At 36.0% G+C, this 16019-nt stretch overlaps 1 protein-coding gene across 1 annotated transcript in view; it reads right to left on the reverse strand.

Annotated features, from left to right (window-relative positions):
• Window positions 1–959: 959 nt before the first annotated feature.
• The window catches only part of EYS (eyes shut homolog), a 1683276-nt gene continuing 1668216 nt past the window's right edge, over window positions 960–16019 (reverse strand). The window contains 2 exon segments of the mRNA XM_059179314.1: window positions 960–2445; window positions 7929–8090. Coding sequence (XP_059035297.1) covers window positions 1247–2445; window positions 7929–8090 — 1361 coding nt within the window. The 3' untranslated portion in view covers window positions 960–1246.

A 16019-nucleotide genomic window follows, 5' to 3' on the forward strand; every position in this document is an offset into this window, starting at 1 on the left:
GTGTGGCAAAAACAATCCCTGCCCCCCAAATCTAAAATCCTTCAAATGATAAATTGCTTACCTGGTTTCTTTGTACAGACTGGAACTTGCAGAGGCAGATCCTGCTTAATAGCATTGAGAAGTTAACTATGCACCAGTCCTTTTTGTAAACTCTCTTCGCCATTGAATAAGAAAATTATGTACTTTTCCTTTCAAAAGTCTACAAGTTGCTTATTAAGATCATTTTTTTTTCTCCACATAGTCCTACCTATTAGTGCATTGTGTCATTGGTGGTTTCCGTTGCTTTCTTGGTGGCCAAACTGTCACAAATATTAAACTCTAAAAATCCTAAATAACAACAACAGCAATAACTACTTTCCCCATCCACAGTGGTGGAGTGGGGTGGGGAGAGAAAATTCTATTTACAAGTATATTAATAAATGGTGGTTGGGTAAAATGGACTTTCACAAGTTATGCTTTTAGTGGTACAGAGAGAATCAGTGGCATTATTCAGAACCTGCTTTATGCCCAATTGTGAGAACTCTAGACTTCAAAGTTAAGTGTAAATAAAGTTTTGTTTTATATTTGATGAGTTATAGAAGTACCTGGTTTAAAAGGTCAAGTAAGTCTGTAAGGTTTATAACAACAACCCAACACAGTGTTTGCACTATTCTTTTCTCCAGAGGTAACTATTTTTGATTCTTTTAGCCATTTCTTAGGATGTTTGCCTTCATATTTGTAACATGGTATTTACTAAAAAAAAAAAAAAAAAAAAGGTTGCAAAAGCTATTAATGTCTTACTGTGGAAGATAAGTGTTTAACCCTCACCAGCCAACCCTGCCTTTCTCCACCTCTGCCTTCTTTTTGTTCAAGTCCATATTTAAATTTCACATTATTTCAATTTTGTAAATATTCATAACTGAACCATGAAATACAATATAGTTATATATTTTTAATATAATTTTTATTTTTCCTATGGTTATTTGCTTTTTCATTTATTTTTCTGTGTATCATTTATCCCACCTAAATTTTATTTAAAAACAATTCACAGATGTGTAAACACAAAATGGAGCTAAAACTTTGGAATCAACATATTTACAGATATATTGGATATAGGAAAACAAATAATTTCCTTAGCTATATTTTATAAACTTACAGAAAAAAATGTGTAGCATTTAGACTACAGTGCCAAAGAAATGACTATCTGAAACAACTACATTTACACATACATTTTGTAAATTAAAATCACAAGTAGTAGCTTATATGATTAATTTTGTTCATCTCCATTAAAGACATTGTATCCCTCTGATTTAATTAGCTCAATTTTTTTTGAGTCCTGAAAAAATACATCTTTAATTTTGCCTACAAAAGCTCTTTTAAAAATCTCTCGAGTCACTTTATTTACCTTTTGGCCATATTCAAAGCCCCCTAGATAACTAATGCCATCATAGTTTAGAGCAACAAATTTTTTGTGGGGGTCAATATCCTCAGAGATGACTAGATTGTCATCTAGGTAGGCCTTAATAAGAGTCTGATTTTGAATTACTCTTACATGGTACCATTTGTTATGACAGAATGTGCCATTGTTATAGGTCATAGGCACAGAAATGCTTTCTCCTAAATTAACTGCTATTTTCAAGGACTGATTATGGAGACCAATTGCCAGAAAATCATTTTCTTCATTTTCTTCATTTTGAGCTTTTCCTATCCATACAATTAAGCCTTCTGTTTCAGTAGTACTGAAATTTAAGGATATAGTAGTGAACTGAAGGTTTCTCCTTCTGTAATCTGGATCAATGTATTTAATATAAGAATTACCCATAAATTTTGCAGTTGAAAATGAAGTTTTGTTTTCACAATACTTTCCCACCCAACCCAAAGCACACAAACAAGTGTAAGAATATGACTCATCAGGTATACATAGAGATTGGTGAAGACAAAGATTATTCAAACAATACACAGACCGGTCACATGTATTTCCAGCCCAATGTGGCAAACATCTGCAAGAGAAAGTTGTGCCATTTACTACACATGCACCCCTATTTCTGCACACATTATACCCACAGGGTGTCCCATCACAGTCACCTACATTTGAACCTCCTTTTGCTCCTAATTCAGTTAGTTGTAATACTTGATTATTTATAATAACTTCTCGAACACAACCATGAAAACCTATAGGTTCACTTGCTATTGACATAGGATTTACAAGATTTAAGGATGACACTCCCCCAATATAGAAGTCAGTATTTGTGTCCAGGGAGCTCATTTTAGCATTGGCTTTTTCCGTTACATTTATCCCATCCAGATCCAGGTAGCCTTCCGCACCAACTCTTCCTGCTTTAATCACATGCCAAGTACTTCCATCCGTAGTTACTTTTTGGAGAGTTTCTAGAATGATAGTTCTGTCACCAAGGTTGTAGCGAAATTGAACAGAACCATTTACTAAGGAGATACATAAAAAATCACCTATTGAGAAAGAAAACAATTAATTAGTAACGGTAAAATGTTGCTCCATTAAAAACTCGTGCCCTTTGGTCATTTGAGTAAGCTTTGGTTTTGGGGGGAAAAAAAGCAATAGTCTTGATCACAATAATGTTAGAGAATTTTGTTTCCATTTACAGATAAAAATATATCTGTATATATTCGTACATACATCTTGTATTATTCAGGAATTGGCCACGTAAGCTTTTCCTAGTTGTAAATATTTCACACTGAATGAATGTATTGTGGTTCTTCAGTTAAAGTGAGGCTTTCCTTTAACGATTTTATATAGTTAAGGATGAACGTGTAAAAAGTAACTTAGATGTGTTACTCCAAGCTGCTGATTCTGTTTTTGAGATTGAAGAAGTAAGCACGAGGATTAAGAGCAGTTAATTCTGCTCCCCAAAGTTTCAGCCATGTCCTCCACGTCACGTTCCATCTACGACACAAATCCTTAGCTGAGATCACCGCTTGGATGTTTTAAAGGCACATCAAACTCCAAAGTTCATATTTCAATTTGTGAACTTCCTCCCACACACCTGGCATCTTCTGGTCTTTCCAAACCCAGTGAGTCACTCCCTTGTCCTCCAGTTCTTCAAACCAAAAATTTAGGTTTGATCCTCAATTCCATATATTTTTTTGTTGTTGTTCCACAATAATCAGTTTATCAAAGCCAGGTCTCTAATGAAACATTTATCAGCATTTGGTTCACTGTAAACCTCTTACTCTGTCTGCTTACGCCACCTTCATTAGTTTTACTGTCCTCTCCAGCTTAATTGATTGCTAGAGCCTCCTCACTTCCTTTCTATTGATTTTAGAATCGACACTGAAGCTAAAATGATCTTTTCAAATGAAAATATCTGGTCATTATACCACCTTTTAATGGCATTCATTGCTGTTGAGATAAGAGCCCCAAATCCTTAACATGTATAGAACCTCAGTGGGTCCCTTGCCCCTTTCTCGAGGTTTACCTGGAGTGTATTCTCCGCTCTTCCTCTAATCCCTTTACTCCAGCAACACTGACCTTGTTCTTGCCTCAGAATCTTTGCATATGTTGTTTTCTTTTTTCTGGGAATACTCCCTCAAGTCCCCATTCCGTCTCACCTAGGTGACTACTACCCTTCAGATCAGAGTTTAAATGCCACTTCCTCAGAGAAGTGTTCCTAGATTCCCCCAGAGTCGGTCAGGTTTGTTTCTATTAGTTCTTTAATTGCACCATGATTCCCTCCTTCACAATATAAAATTGTATTGTCATCTGTGAACAAATCTGAACAAATACGATCCAGCATATGTATGAAATTGCAGTGAGGCATTCAGATGAACTCGGTGCCTAGTAAAGAATGCAGCCCTTCAATGTAAGACTGTTTTAAGAGGTTAGCAAACTATAGAGATACCTTCCTCAAAATAGCATTTTTTTTTCTAACATTTCACAACCATAGTTTCTTTTCTTATCCAAGGAGATTTCTTGGCACATGCTACTCTTCCTTTTTTTCTTGGGCAGTGCCACACTCCTTCACTCCCCTCCTACAAATAGTGTCCATTATTCTATTCATCCTTGTGGTCCACTTCAGACCATTATTCTAGGACAGTTGGGAGACCTAGCAATTCTACAGTCCTACACTTATGATTTCTGCTTGAGAAAACTATATGATTCCATGCAAAATGTGGGTCTCTTAATGATTTTTCTTACAGAGAATTTCTAGTGAATATAATCTGTCATTACATCTGTGATTATTTGATTAACAGCTGCCTCAGCCTCTAGTTGGTAAACTTCATGAGAATAGGGTCTGTGTCTGATTTGGCCCAACAGTTATCTCCAATACCTAGCATAGTACCTGGCACATAATTAGATGCTAAATAAACAACTGTTGAATTAAGGAATCACCTTTGTGGAGTACCTGGGTGGTTCAGTGGGTTAAAGCCTCTGCCTTCAGCTCAGGTCATAATCCCAGGGTCCTGGGATTGAGCCCCACATCGTGCTCTCTGCTCAGCGGGGAGCCTGCTTCCCACCACCCCCATCTGCCTCTCTGCCTACTTATGATCTCTGTCAAATAAATAAATACAATCTTAAAAAAATTCATCTTTGTATAGTTGTGGGGTGAGATGATGCAGAGTATTTCTCAAATACTAGCTTGAAGCTGAAAGCAAGAAATATAACCTCTTTATCCTATAATGATGTACAAATTTTAAAAAATCCTAGAAAAGGAAGAAATTCACTTTATTCATCTATTTTCTAACATGAATAATATTTTGAGTCTAAAGAGAGAGAAGCAGCATTTGCAGACTTTTAATATGAAAGAAAAATGTGGACTGAATCATTTAAATTTTGTACCATAAGAAACTAGAACAATGAAACATAATTGATACTAAGTTTTAAAAATGTATAACACTCTGAATATACTTGTGACTATAAGTGGACACAAACAAATCTTCACAGTATTATGGAAGAAGTTTCTCTTGCTACTTGTGTCGTAGAGAGTCCTGTAGTAAACAGTGTTACAGTGAAGGGCTACAATGGAATATAAAATATCTAAAAAAAATGATTAGGAAAGCTAAAGATGTGATCTATAATATCACTGGTTAAGTTGTCAACTCTAAGAGCAAAGAGATCGCTTTTTTTTTTTTTTAAAGATTTATTTATTGGACAGAGAGATCACAAGTAGGCAGAGAGGCAGGCAGAGAGAGAGGAGGAAGCAGACTCCCTGCTGAGCAAAGAGCCCAATGCGGGGCTCCATCCCAGGACCCTGGGATCACGACCTGAAGTGAAGGCAGAGGCTTTAGCCCACAGAGGCGCCCCAAGGATGGCTTACTTTAACAGTTTTGTGGGTATGTTCTTGTCTTGCGGTGAACTGACCCCCCAAAAAGTGTTTTTCTTTTCCCCTCTGTGTCCTTGGAAACTAAAATTGTTGTTGTAAGTGTATTGGCAGATTTTGTTATGCAAATCTTTATTTTAGTAGTCTAGAACATGGGTCATTGCTGTAGTCATGGGTCATGAGTACAGACTGCCATTAGGGTAAGTATATGTTAGAAGTTGACCACAAGTGGATAGTACTTCTAAGAAACTGAGGTCATAAATGGAATGAATGTCATAAATAATTCACCTTGGCTATTTAATGCCTATTCAACCATGTCTAGGACCCTCCCTCCCTCATCTGTGCTGCCATTGCCTCCACCCCTCACCTTCCACCCCAACCATGCATCAGAGATCAAAGCAACCTTTTAGGACCTCACATTTGTGAAGGGACTATAGAAGAAGTATATTAGGGAAATTTTATATACTTGATCTCCCTAACAGGAAAGTGAAGGTAATATTAATTTACTTATCTTTTATTATTTGTTTGAGTATTTTTAATGTTACATTGTGGATGACCAGGCTTTTTTAAAAACACATTTTGTGAATTCAGGCTGTCTGTGATTATATGTGCTTAATATAGTATTGGTAACTTTTATGTATCAAAACACTTTAAGGTATGAAATAGTTAACAGCAATGGATGAACAGGTGCCAAGGGTATATTTCTTTAAAATCTCTTTCCAAAATCAAAGATCTCAAATCAATGAAGATAATTTTGAAATTATCATTTTGTTTTAAATTTTATATTATTTGAGATTATTAAAATTATTAACCTCTACAGAGATAAGAGATACCTTATAAGCTGTGAAATTTAGGCTTTTCACATATGAAAACCTATTTGGTTGCTGATACCAATTTATTTTTTTACATTGTGTATTTAGTGGGCATTTTTTTAGGAGAAGCTCCTCTCAGCAGAGAATCAGAGGGCTCAGTTAACGTTTACATCAGACATAACTCTTAAAGAAGGTACAAAGTATGAAAACATCACTTGTATTTTATGCAACTGTAAATAAATGCAATATACTTTACCACTTCATTACATCATCTGAACACTAATAAATAAATAAATAAATGCTTTTCATCTGATAAATACCTTTAGATTAATCTGAGTCTGGGAATGTGAAGCTTAGATTTTTAATATTTTAGAGTTTTCATGATTCCCTTACTTAAGTGTCAGATGCAGCACCAACCATGACATGAAACTGATATATCTGTTTTCATCTCTCTTTGTAAACAGTGTCTGAGGCAGGAAAAAGGAAAATCTTGACTGGCATGAAGTGCCATTTAATAACAAATGTAAGAAAAATGTGCTTTTGGACTCCTATGTATATTAATGTGTATGAGCTTTTAATTAACATACATAAACATAAATATGTATCTAGTGTACTAATTATAAAACTACATTATGACAGTCTTTGCCAGTACAGTGCCAAATATATTCTGATTTTATGCCCTTAACCATACAAAGGTTAATCCTGAATTTTTTAATGGGAAACATAACTAAAGTTGATTTTTTAATGTCTCTTGATTTAGAAGTAGAAAGTTTGTGGACAATTCTTTTATTTGACATTTTCACAGGGAGATTTAATCATAAATTTAAAATGAAATAGAAAATCTCAGGAAAACAAATCTCTTCTAAGATATATTTTGTAGCACAATCATGTTATCTTTTTTCTTTAAGATTATCTTTTCTCTTTGAAATTATTTTGAAGGTATTTCACCTTCAAAATAATTGAGATGGAAACACTTTAGTCTAATTCTCTGATATTCTAATCATTTAGCAGCATATTAAGACACATTCAAAAGAGGTACTTAGATTAGCTTGTGAAAATCAGGGTATCATTTGTGTTGGCTGTGGAAAACAAAAACTGATTTAATTATTTCCCAATACTAAAATTTCATTTTCTGAGAAACAAGATGAAAGAAAAGCCAAATGTAAAATTTAAAAATATTTTTCAATAGAAATGTAACTATAAATGCAGATGTCTTCATCAAAATTCTGGAGAAAGATATATGAAAATGAAAATCAACAGTAAAGTAATAAAAACTAAAAAACAATTTTTTAAACTGCAACATACTACATGGATACTTTTATTCCATATTATTCTGCAATAATTGTGCTAGTTTTATAGTTAATATTTTTACAAACATATTTTGGAATGTGAATCCTAGGTTTACTATGTAGATAACATGTTGAATAACTTAAAGAAAATTTTTGGAGCTATAAATGTGGATGGATTTACTGGAAATATATCAATCGTGACTTCCTTTCATTTATTTCTTATATACATATTTTGTTCCTTTTGACATAAAACTATTATACTTGGCTTTAACCTCTTTTGTGATGGGATTGTTATGCAGTTGAGAATATACTATATTTGGTTTTTGCTAACTTTAATTGTAAAACTCTTGCTATTTTATTGAAATTTATAGTTAGTCAGTTCATAAACATACACTTGCAGTGATAACAGAACATATAAGTATCAAGTATTTACATATTTTATAGGCTCAGTGACTTAAAAAAATAAAAATACTCCATTACACATTACTTAAAAGACTACTGGGAATATGTTAGGGTCCCAATTCCCTCCACCATAAACATCCTGCCAGTTTTACCTGATTGCGCTTTTAAGTGTTGTGCAACATAAAATAAGATGCCATCTGCAGAAAGAGGCTGAAACTGCAATTGAATATGTGTCTTTTTTCGAATACGGAAGGAAGCAAAAGACATCCAGGATAATTCATGGCTTCTGAAAGATGGATCACTTATAGAAAAAACTAAAAAAACAAAAACATGAGTTAAAAAAGTCAGTATGGCTGATAAATACAGTAAAGTTACATGATTTTATCATTTAAGAACTTACCTTAATTTAACTTTCAAGAGTTATTCCTTGCTAAATACATTGAACCATGGTAATAAATCTGTTCTAATCCCACTAACTGCAGGCTTTTTATAGTGGAGCCAATTATTGAAAAGCCGCCTATTACTTGTGATAACTATGCTCCTTTTTGCTGGTGCTGTGTGCCACAGATCCTCTAGATTATATTATAGAGAGGCATAGATGCATAGATTTTGAGAGTTTTATTCTTATCTCAAGAAATAGAAATTCTCGGGAATGCCTTGCATTAATAATGCTTTAAAAAAAATGATTCCGGGGCACCTAGGTGGCTCAGTGAGTTAAAGCCTCTGCCTTCGGCTCAGGTCATGATCCCAGGGTCCTGGGATTGAGCCCCCACTTTGGGCTCTCTGCTCAGCAGGGAGCCTGCTTCCTCCTCTCTCTCTGCCTGACTCTCTGCCTACTTGTGATCTCTGTCATATAAATAAATAAAATCTTAAAAAAAAATAAATTAATGTAAAAGATGATTCCAATTGTGGGAGGTGGAAGGCATCACAATATGAATTATTTTTTAGTTTCTATATTTCTGATTAAAATGTAGAGTATAATCACATCAATATAAGATTAAAGAAATAAATATCAGTTAACTTGACAATAATTTTGATCCATATCTCTTCAGAAAGTATTAACCTTTGGGTTTTCCTTCATGTTAAGTCTGATGTTGAACTGAAAAAGAATCATTATATAGATTTATAGTCCCTCAGATATTACTTGTTGGTTCTGTGTGTTCATAAGAGGAAGAAGGAAAGTTCTGAGCATTTGGCAGCTTCTATCTCTATAGAATTTATAGATACTTTGCACCTCATTTTGTATGACAATGCTTCTTAGAGTGTGTGTGTGTGTAAATATATATATAAAGAAAATTTTAAAAAATATATTTTTATTTTATTTTATTTTTAAGATTTTATTTATTTATCAGAGAGAGAGAGAGAGGGCGAGAGCAAGCACAGGCAGACAGAATGGCAGGCAGAGGCAGAGGGAGAAGCAGGCTCCCCGCCGAGCAAGGAGCCCGATGCGGGACTCGATCCCAGGACGCTGGGACCATGACCCGAGCCGAAGGCAGCTGCCCAACCAACTGAGCCACCCAGGCGTCCCTTTATTTTATTTTTTTAAAGTAACTTTTTTTTTTAAAGATTTTATTTATTTATTTGACAGAGATCACAAGTAGGCAGAGAAGCAGGCAGAGAGGAAGGGAAGCAGGCTCCCTGCTGAGCAGAGAGCCTGATGTGGGGCTCGATCTCAGGCTCGATCATGACCTGAACCGAAGGCAGAGGCTTTAACCGTTTACTGAGCCACCTGGGCGCCCTCTATTTTTTTTTTTTTTTTAAAGGAAAGCCTGATCCTAGCTCCCCCAGAACTGAAGCTGATGCTTTGGAGAGCACTCTATTTTCAGTAGACTTGGTACATGTGGGTGTCTGTGCTGGTCTTCTGAGGGAGAAACTCACTGAGCTGGCTCACAGTCAGACCTGCCCTAGTAAAGATGACCCTGCTGGAAGTCCGAGAGTGGGATTTGGTGTTAAGTGACCCCAGCCTCCACTGGAGGTGCTGTGTTTCTCTCTGAAGTCCAACAATGCCTATGTGTTGGGGTGGGGGGAATAGGGAAGGTAGTGGAGTGTGGAAGATGGCATCACCCACTTTCTTATCCCTGAGGAAGGGGACTCATGGCTGCTGCCATTCAGGAGGCCCTCATGGAAGAATGAAAAAAAATCTCCCCTCCCAGGGGATCCCCACACCATGGCATCTTGCACAAACCCTACATGCTGCTCTCTCTTCCACTCTCTCCCTGACTTTTCTCCATGAAAAGGGCTCCCTCCCCTTCACAGCACTGTAGCTCTTCTCTCCCCCAATTCACGTCTCCAAACTTACATCTGCCATGTTCTCTCTGTCCAATCGTGCAGATTGTTTTCTTAATCCTCAGACTGATTTCCTAGTTATTCAAAAATGATTTGATGTTGATTTAGCTGCAATCGAGAGACAAGGCAAGCCCAGGGTTTCCCTACTATCCTGCCAACTTAACTTCTTCCCATGACCTTGACATAGTTGAAGAATATTTTCCTCTTCTGTTATTTTTTTAAAAAGACTGATTTATTTATTTTAGAGAGAGGGAGAGTGCGCACGTGAGTTGGAGGAAGTGCAGAGGGAGAGGGAGAGAATCTTAAGCAGACTCCCAGGTGAGCAGGAAGCCTGACATGGGGCATGATTCCATGACCCTGAGATCACAACCTGAGCTGAAACCAAGAGTTGGATGCTCAACTGTCACCCAGGTTTCCCCCTTTTCTTCTTTTTGAAAATAATATTCATCATTTTGGGTTTGGCTGGTATTACTTCATAATTAGATTCAGGTTATGCCTGCTTGGCTGAAATACATCATAGATGATGATGAGTTCTTCTCAAGGTTTCACATATGGAGACACACGATATCTTTCTGTTCCTCATTGGTGAAGTTAACTTGATTACCTTGGTCATGGTGTTGACCACTTTTTTTTCCTACTGTATAATATTCCATTGTATAATTGTGGCTTTATTTTTTTCTTGCAATTTGTATGCAGTCAGTGGGGAGATACTGTGAGACCATGTATTATCTGCTATTCATCAAAACTACCCCCTAGATTTAACATCCACTGATGATTCTAGCCCAAGTAAGTCCTTACTTGGATGCAAAATGATAATTTTCCAGCCCTACCAGTCTCTCCACAATTATGGCCTGGGTACTGTAGCTTCTCAATAGGCCTCTAGAATTCTCACAGAGGTATGATGGTCCATTTGTTGTTAACTTGGCGTCTGTTGAGGGAAGGAGAGCATGTAGCTTCCTATTTAGCCACCTTATTAACCTACTTCTCTGCTTTTAGTGCATTCATTTCTCTTAGAACCTAAAGCTCTGCAAGATTTTCCTCCTGTGTCAAAAACTTCATCACCTCCCTATCTTGGATGCAGCAACTTCATTTTTTTTTTAATTTTCTTTTTAAAAATTTTTATTTATTTGAGAAAGAGAGAGAAAGAGAGAGTGTGTGCATGAACAGGGAGGGGGCAGAGGCAGAGAGGGAGGGAGAAGCAGACTCCCAGCTATGCAGGGAGCCTGACACAGGGCTTGGACCCAGGACCTTGAGATCATGACCTAAACCAAAGGCAGACACTTAACTAACCGTACCACCCAGGTGTCCCTCCGCCCCTTTTTAAACACACCTCTAATCATGAAAATTGAACAAGTCCCACTAAAGGTTGTTTTACTACCAAGTGCTTTTGTTTTTAAGGATGACCTTAAGATTTCTAAAATAGATTAATTCCCAGAACACTGATTCTTAATGTTGGACTCAAAGTATGGACTACTTAATAAACAGGTAGTTCTCCGTCTCCACATCATATAAGGGTATGAGGTTAAATAGATATTCCTCACTTATGCACATCTGCTGTGTTCTCAACAAATTATAGATTCAGGGCTATCCATTTTATACTTTCAATCTCATTATATTTAATGCAAAAGATTTTGATTTTAACCACAGCTCTTCTACTGTACCACAGCTATGTTTTATTCAATTAGTAAAGACGATGAAATAAAAATAATTTAAGACTTTTTGTGGTATTTATTAATTCATTTTTTGCCTTTAAGGTCTATGGGTAAGTGCATATGACTTCAATGTAGATTCTTAACGTGTTAGGATCTAATGGATAGAAGTAACTTTTTTTCCACCCTTAACTATGTGAAGTCTTAAGTAATTATCTTTCCATTTCAACTTAAGCAGGTGGACAAATTTTAGGTTAACTAAGTATATACCTTGTTATTATAGCAAAAATGGAAGCTAAACATCCTTTCTCTTTGTTGGATTTTTACGAAAGTCTACTGGGAGTGGTGTGAATGAGCAATTGAACCTGTTGGCTAATTGCTAACAGAAGGAATGGTTAAGTATCAATTATAAAAAAAAAAAAATTATCCCTTTAGGCAGACTTTCTTTAACACCCATATGGATAATGCTGAAAAACACTAATTGTTTAACTCATTTAGTTATTTGGGTGGTGATTTGGTTCTAAATGATCTTTGGAGGCCCATGAAGATGGAGTGTTGCTTAAAAATTAAGTATTCTATAAAATCACAAGATTGTTTTATGATACTTAGTGACATCTGGTGATTCCTGCTATCAAAATCTAGGATGAGGTGTTCTACTCCTTGTTTTATGGAGCAGAATTTGAACTGAGGCCAAGTTAAACTTTCTAATTTTCACACAAAAACATCAGCTTTGTCACTTATAAATCTGAAAAATAAAGCTTTAAAATGAGAAAAAATGTGTAATAACATATAATTCAATTAATAACCATGATACCTAGATTTTTTATAAGGATCTTAATTTTTAATTTTTTGCTATGCCTTAACTATCAGAAACTTAGCTGACACAATTCATATCCAAAGTAATGGTTTAAAGAAAATGTTAAATAATTATTTGTCAGGACTACTGACACAATATGCCACATCATTAGAAATCTACTTTATTCAGTTAGCTTTGACATAATTACATGGAACTATGACTTTATATTATGTCCTTAGCCTTTAGTGTGTGTCAGTATGAGAAAAGACAATATACATGTCTCTTCATTTTCTAGAAAACTGTCATCAATTATATATATTGTTGTTTAATTTCGCTTTTTATTTTTTATTTTTTTTAAGATTTTATTTATTTTTTTGACAGAACAGAGATCACAAGTAGGCAGAGAGGCAGGCAGAGAGAGAGAGGAGGAAGCAGGCTCCCTGCTGAGCAGAGAGCCCCATGCGGGGCTCAATCCCAGGCCCCTGGGATCATGACCTGAGCTGAAGGCAGAGGCTTTAACCCACTGAGCCACCCAGGTGCCCCTAATTTCGCTTTTTAAAAGAATTGGAGCTTGATCAAAATATTTTCATAGAGTTCAGTGCCATGACACAATTCTGTGTCCTTGATGTGATGACTGGTATGCTTTCTTCTATTAGGTAATAGTAGCGTAGGTAGCAACCTTTGTATTTTATGTTTTGCTTTGATTTCCAGGAATCCTAAAGCTAATTTTACATTGAGTTGCATGCTGTGTTTTAGACTTAGTTTTATCTCACATTGCTTGGCGCGCCCTTCTTGTTCCTCTCCATACCTTCTCCTCCTCCTCTTCCCTCTTTTCTTTCCCTGAGAGAAGGCCACATTTTATCTTTCTACCACTATCTCAGCTACTTTTCAAATATATGTATTTTCTTACTCTAAGCTCTTCCTTATGCTTCTTGGAGTGTCATAAATAATAAAGTCAGCCATTTAGTCAGGTACCTTGTGTAGGCAGGTTTATGGTTGTTTCAGTAGTCCCAAAGGCTTATTAACAAAAGGTCTGGGAGATTATATTGATTATATGCACACGCTACCCACGTTTTTTTTTTTTTTTTTTTTTTTTTTTAAAGATTTATTTATTTATTTGACAGACAGAGATCGCAAGTAGGCAGAGAGGCAGGCAGAGAGAGAGAGAGGAGGAAGCAGGCTCCCTGCTGAGCCGAGAGCCCGATGCGGGGCTCGATCCCAGGACCCTGGGATCATGACCCGAGCCGAAAGCAGAGGCTTTAACCCACTGAGCCACCCAGGCGCCCCGCTACCCACGTTTTAAACCTTGAATAATCATCATCCACTTTACAAATGTTGATGGAACACCATTTACGTGAAAGGCACACCCTCCAGCTCAGTTTTTAATCCATTGTGCCTTACACTGGTCTCTTCCTTTCTTTTCTCAGAGGTATTGTAATGATTTAGGCTCTCTGGGATGAGTTTCTTTTTCAGATGAGGAAGTTTACTCACATTTGCAAGTGCAACCTTCTGTTCTTCTGCATGCTTTTCTATAGGGCTCTCACTCAGGAAAGCTACATTACCACCCCAATAGGAGTCTATCCAAATCTTCCCTATGTATTGATACCTAACATAATTCCATTGTTTTACACTGCCTGTTCAGGCCTCAGGAGTGGGAAATAATGCACATATTGTGTCATTGTTTGGCAATTAAAGCAGTCAATTTTTTCCTCTTTTCTCCAAATTGTGATTTAAATTATATATTTTGATTTGATTTTCAGAGACTTTTGCTTGGTCTCCATTTAAATCATTGGCTCTTTGAAAGGAGGGACAACCTTATCTGATAGTGCTTTGGATCTCTTCATGTGGCCTCGGTGGCTTCTCAATAAATGCTTTCAAAATCATTTAATAATCAGTTATACTTCAATAGAGAATGAGTTTTTGAAAAAAAAATTTATTTGGCTATTTTGAAAAGTTTGTCTACCATGTTGACCATAATGGTTTGAAATGTTTTTAAACATCTTTTATACAATAAAACTACTATCTTTTCAAACTAGGAGGTTTAAAATATTTTAACTTAAGAATCTATTTTAAACTAACCCATATTTTAAAAATGAAACAGATCAAAATGTCTATGTGGATCTGTCTGCATTTAACACAATGTAATCTAATACCGTTTTCTTCTTTTTGGCGGGGGGCGGTCGCTGATTATTTCTGGAGCTCTGCTTGTGTGCCAGGCACTGTGCTGGCCTCTTGACTTCAGTGACTCCCTATCATAACTTTATGAGGCTGTGTTAGGAGACTCTTAGCCAATTCTGCCTCTCAGACCAGATAGATGGCTTTCTGACCATTTGCCATGCCATATTCCTTGGTCACTAGAATAGTGTGGTATAGGAATGTTTGCTTTTTACATTTTTCCTAACATAAATTACACAGATTTTAACAAAAGAAAATGAAATGATATTTTACAATCTTTATGTCTTTCATGATCATGAAACTTGTAGTTTGCTTGTCACTTTTCAATATTGCTATTAGAAACTAGAGGGCATCTCTTGCTTAGTTCCCCAAATTCGAAAGTAAAGTTTGTGGTTGGTTCTGATCACTATTATTCATCTCAGATTTAAAAGTGAACAAATCTGCCTCAGGTGAAAAGGCAACCACATCCTGTCCATAGAAATTGACGGTAAGCAAACTTTTTTTTTTCTCCCTCCCTTCCTTAGGTGGGGGACAGAGTTTACGTTTCAACATGTGAAACATTTCAAGGGAGGAAACAGTAGTAGAGAGCAGCAAATTTAATGTGAGTGTTTTTTGTTCGTTACTTAATGTTATCTTGAATAGAAAATAAAAAGGACTTCGTTGAAGAAAAACCTTTTATAGATGTCTGTCTCTTAAGAGTTTTTAACCGTTCCCTCACTAAATTAGTAATCATTAATTCAGGACTTGACAAAGAGAATGGACCCTCCTGGGATTTTGATCAAAAATTTCCCTAGAGATTTTGACATATTCTCTTTTTCACACTTGAGAAGCCTGATGTTCTGGAAAGTTACTTGCCTAAAGTCTAAGGTTAGGAAAAAGCAGTTGTGTCTGTTTCTTTCTACTAAGATTCACCTGCAACTTCTATTCTTTTAGACGCTTGAAAACCTTGATGTTCATATAAACCTTAGAATTGTTAGGTGTAATTCACTTTCTCACTGAGTTTCACCATTTATGATTTAGCAGGTTGTATTAAGGAACCCAGAAGGAAGACTAAAGAACTAAAATGTGTGTTCCTAGGTATGATAGCTAGTTCAAGTATTATAGAATTGTAGAGTTAGAGGATCTAGTACACATGTAACCACATCCTTACTAATTATCAAGATGGGATTGAAGGTAGGGGTACAAAAGGGGTAATAAAGACTAAAATTCACGTTTTTTTTATTTGTTTGTTGGTTTGTTTTCTATGAAGAAAGCTTTTGAAGTATATTCTCTATTCTCACATGGCTAAATGCACCTAGAAAGGAACATCTGAAAATGAGGCAAACATTCCTGAGATT

The sequence above is a fragment of the Mustela lutreola genome, chromosome 6 (genome assembly GCF_030435805.1).
Source record: "Mustela lutreola isolate mMusLut2 chromosome 6, mMusLut2.pri, whole genome shotgun sequence".
Taxonomy (NCBI): Eukaryota; Metazoa; Chordata; class Mammalia; order Carnivora; family Mustelidae; genus Mustela; species Mustela lutreola.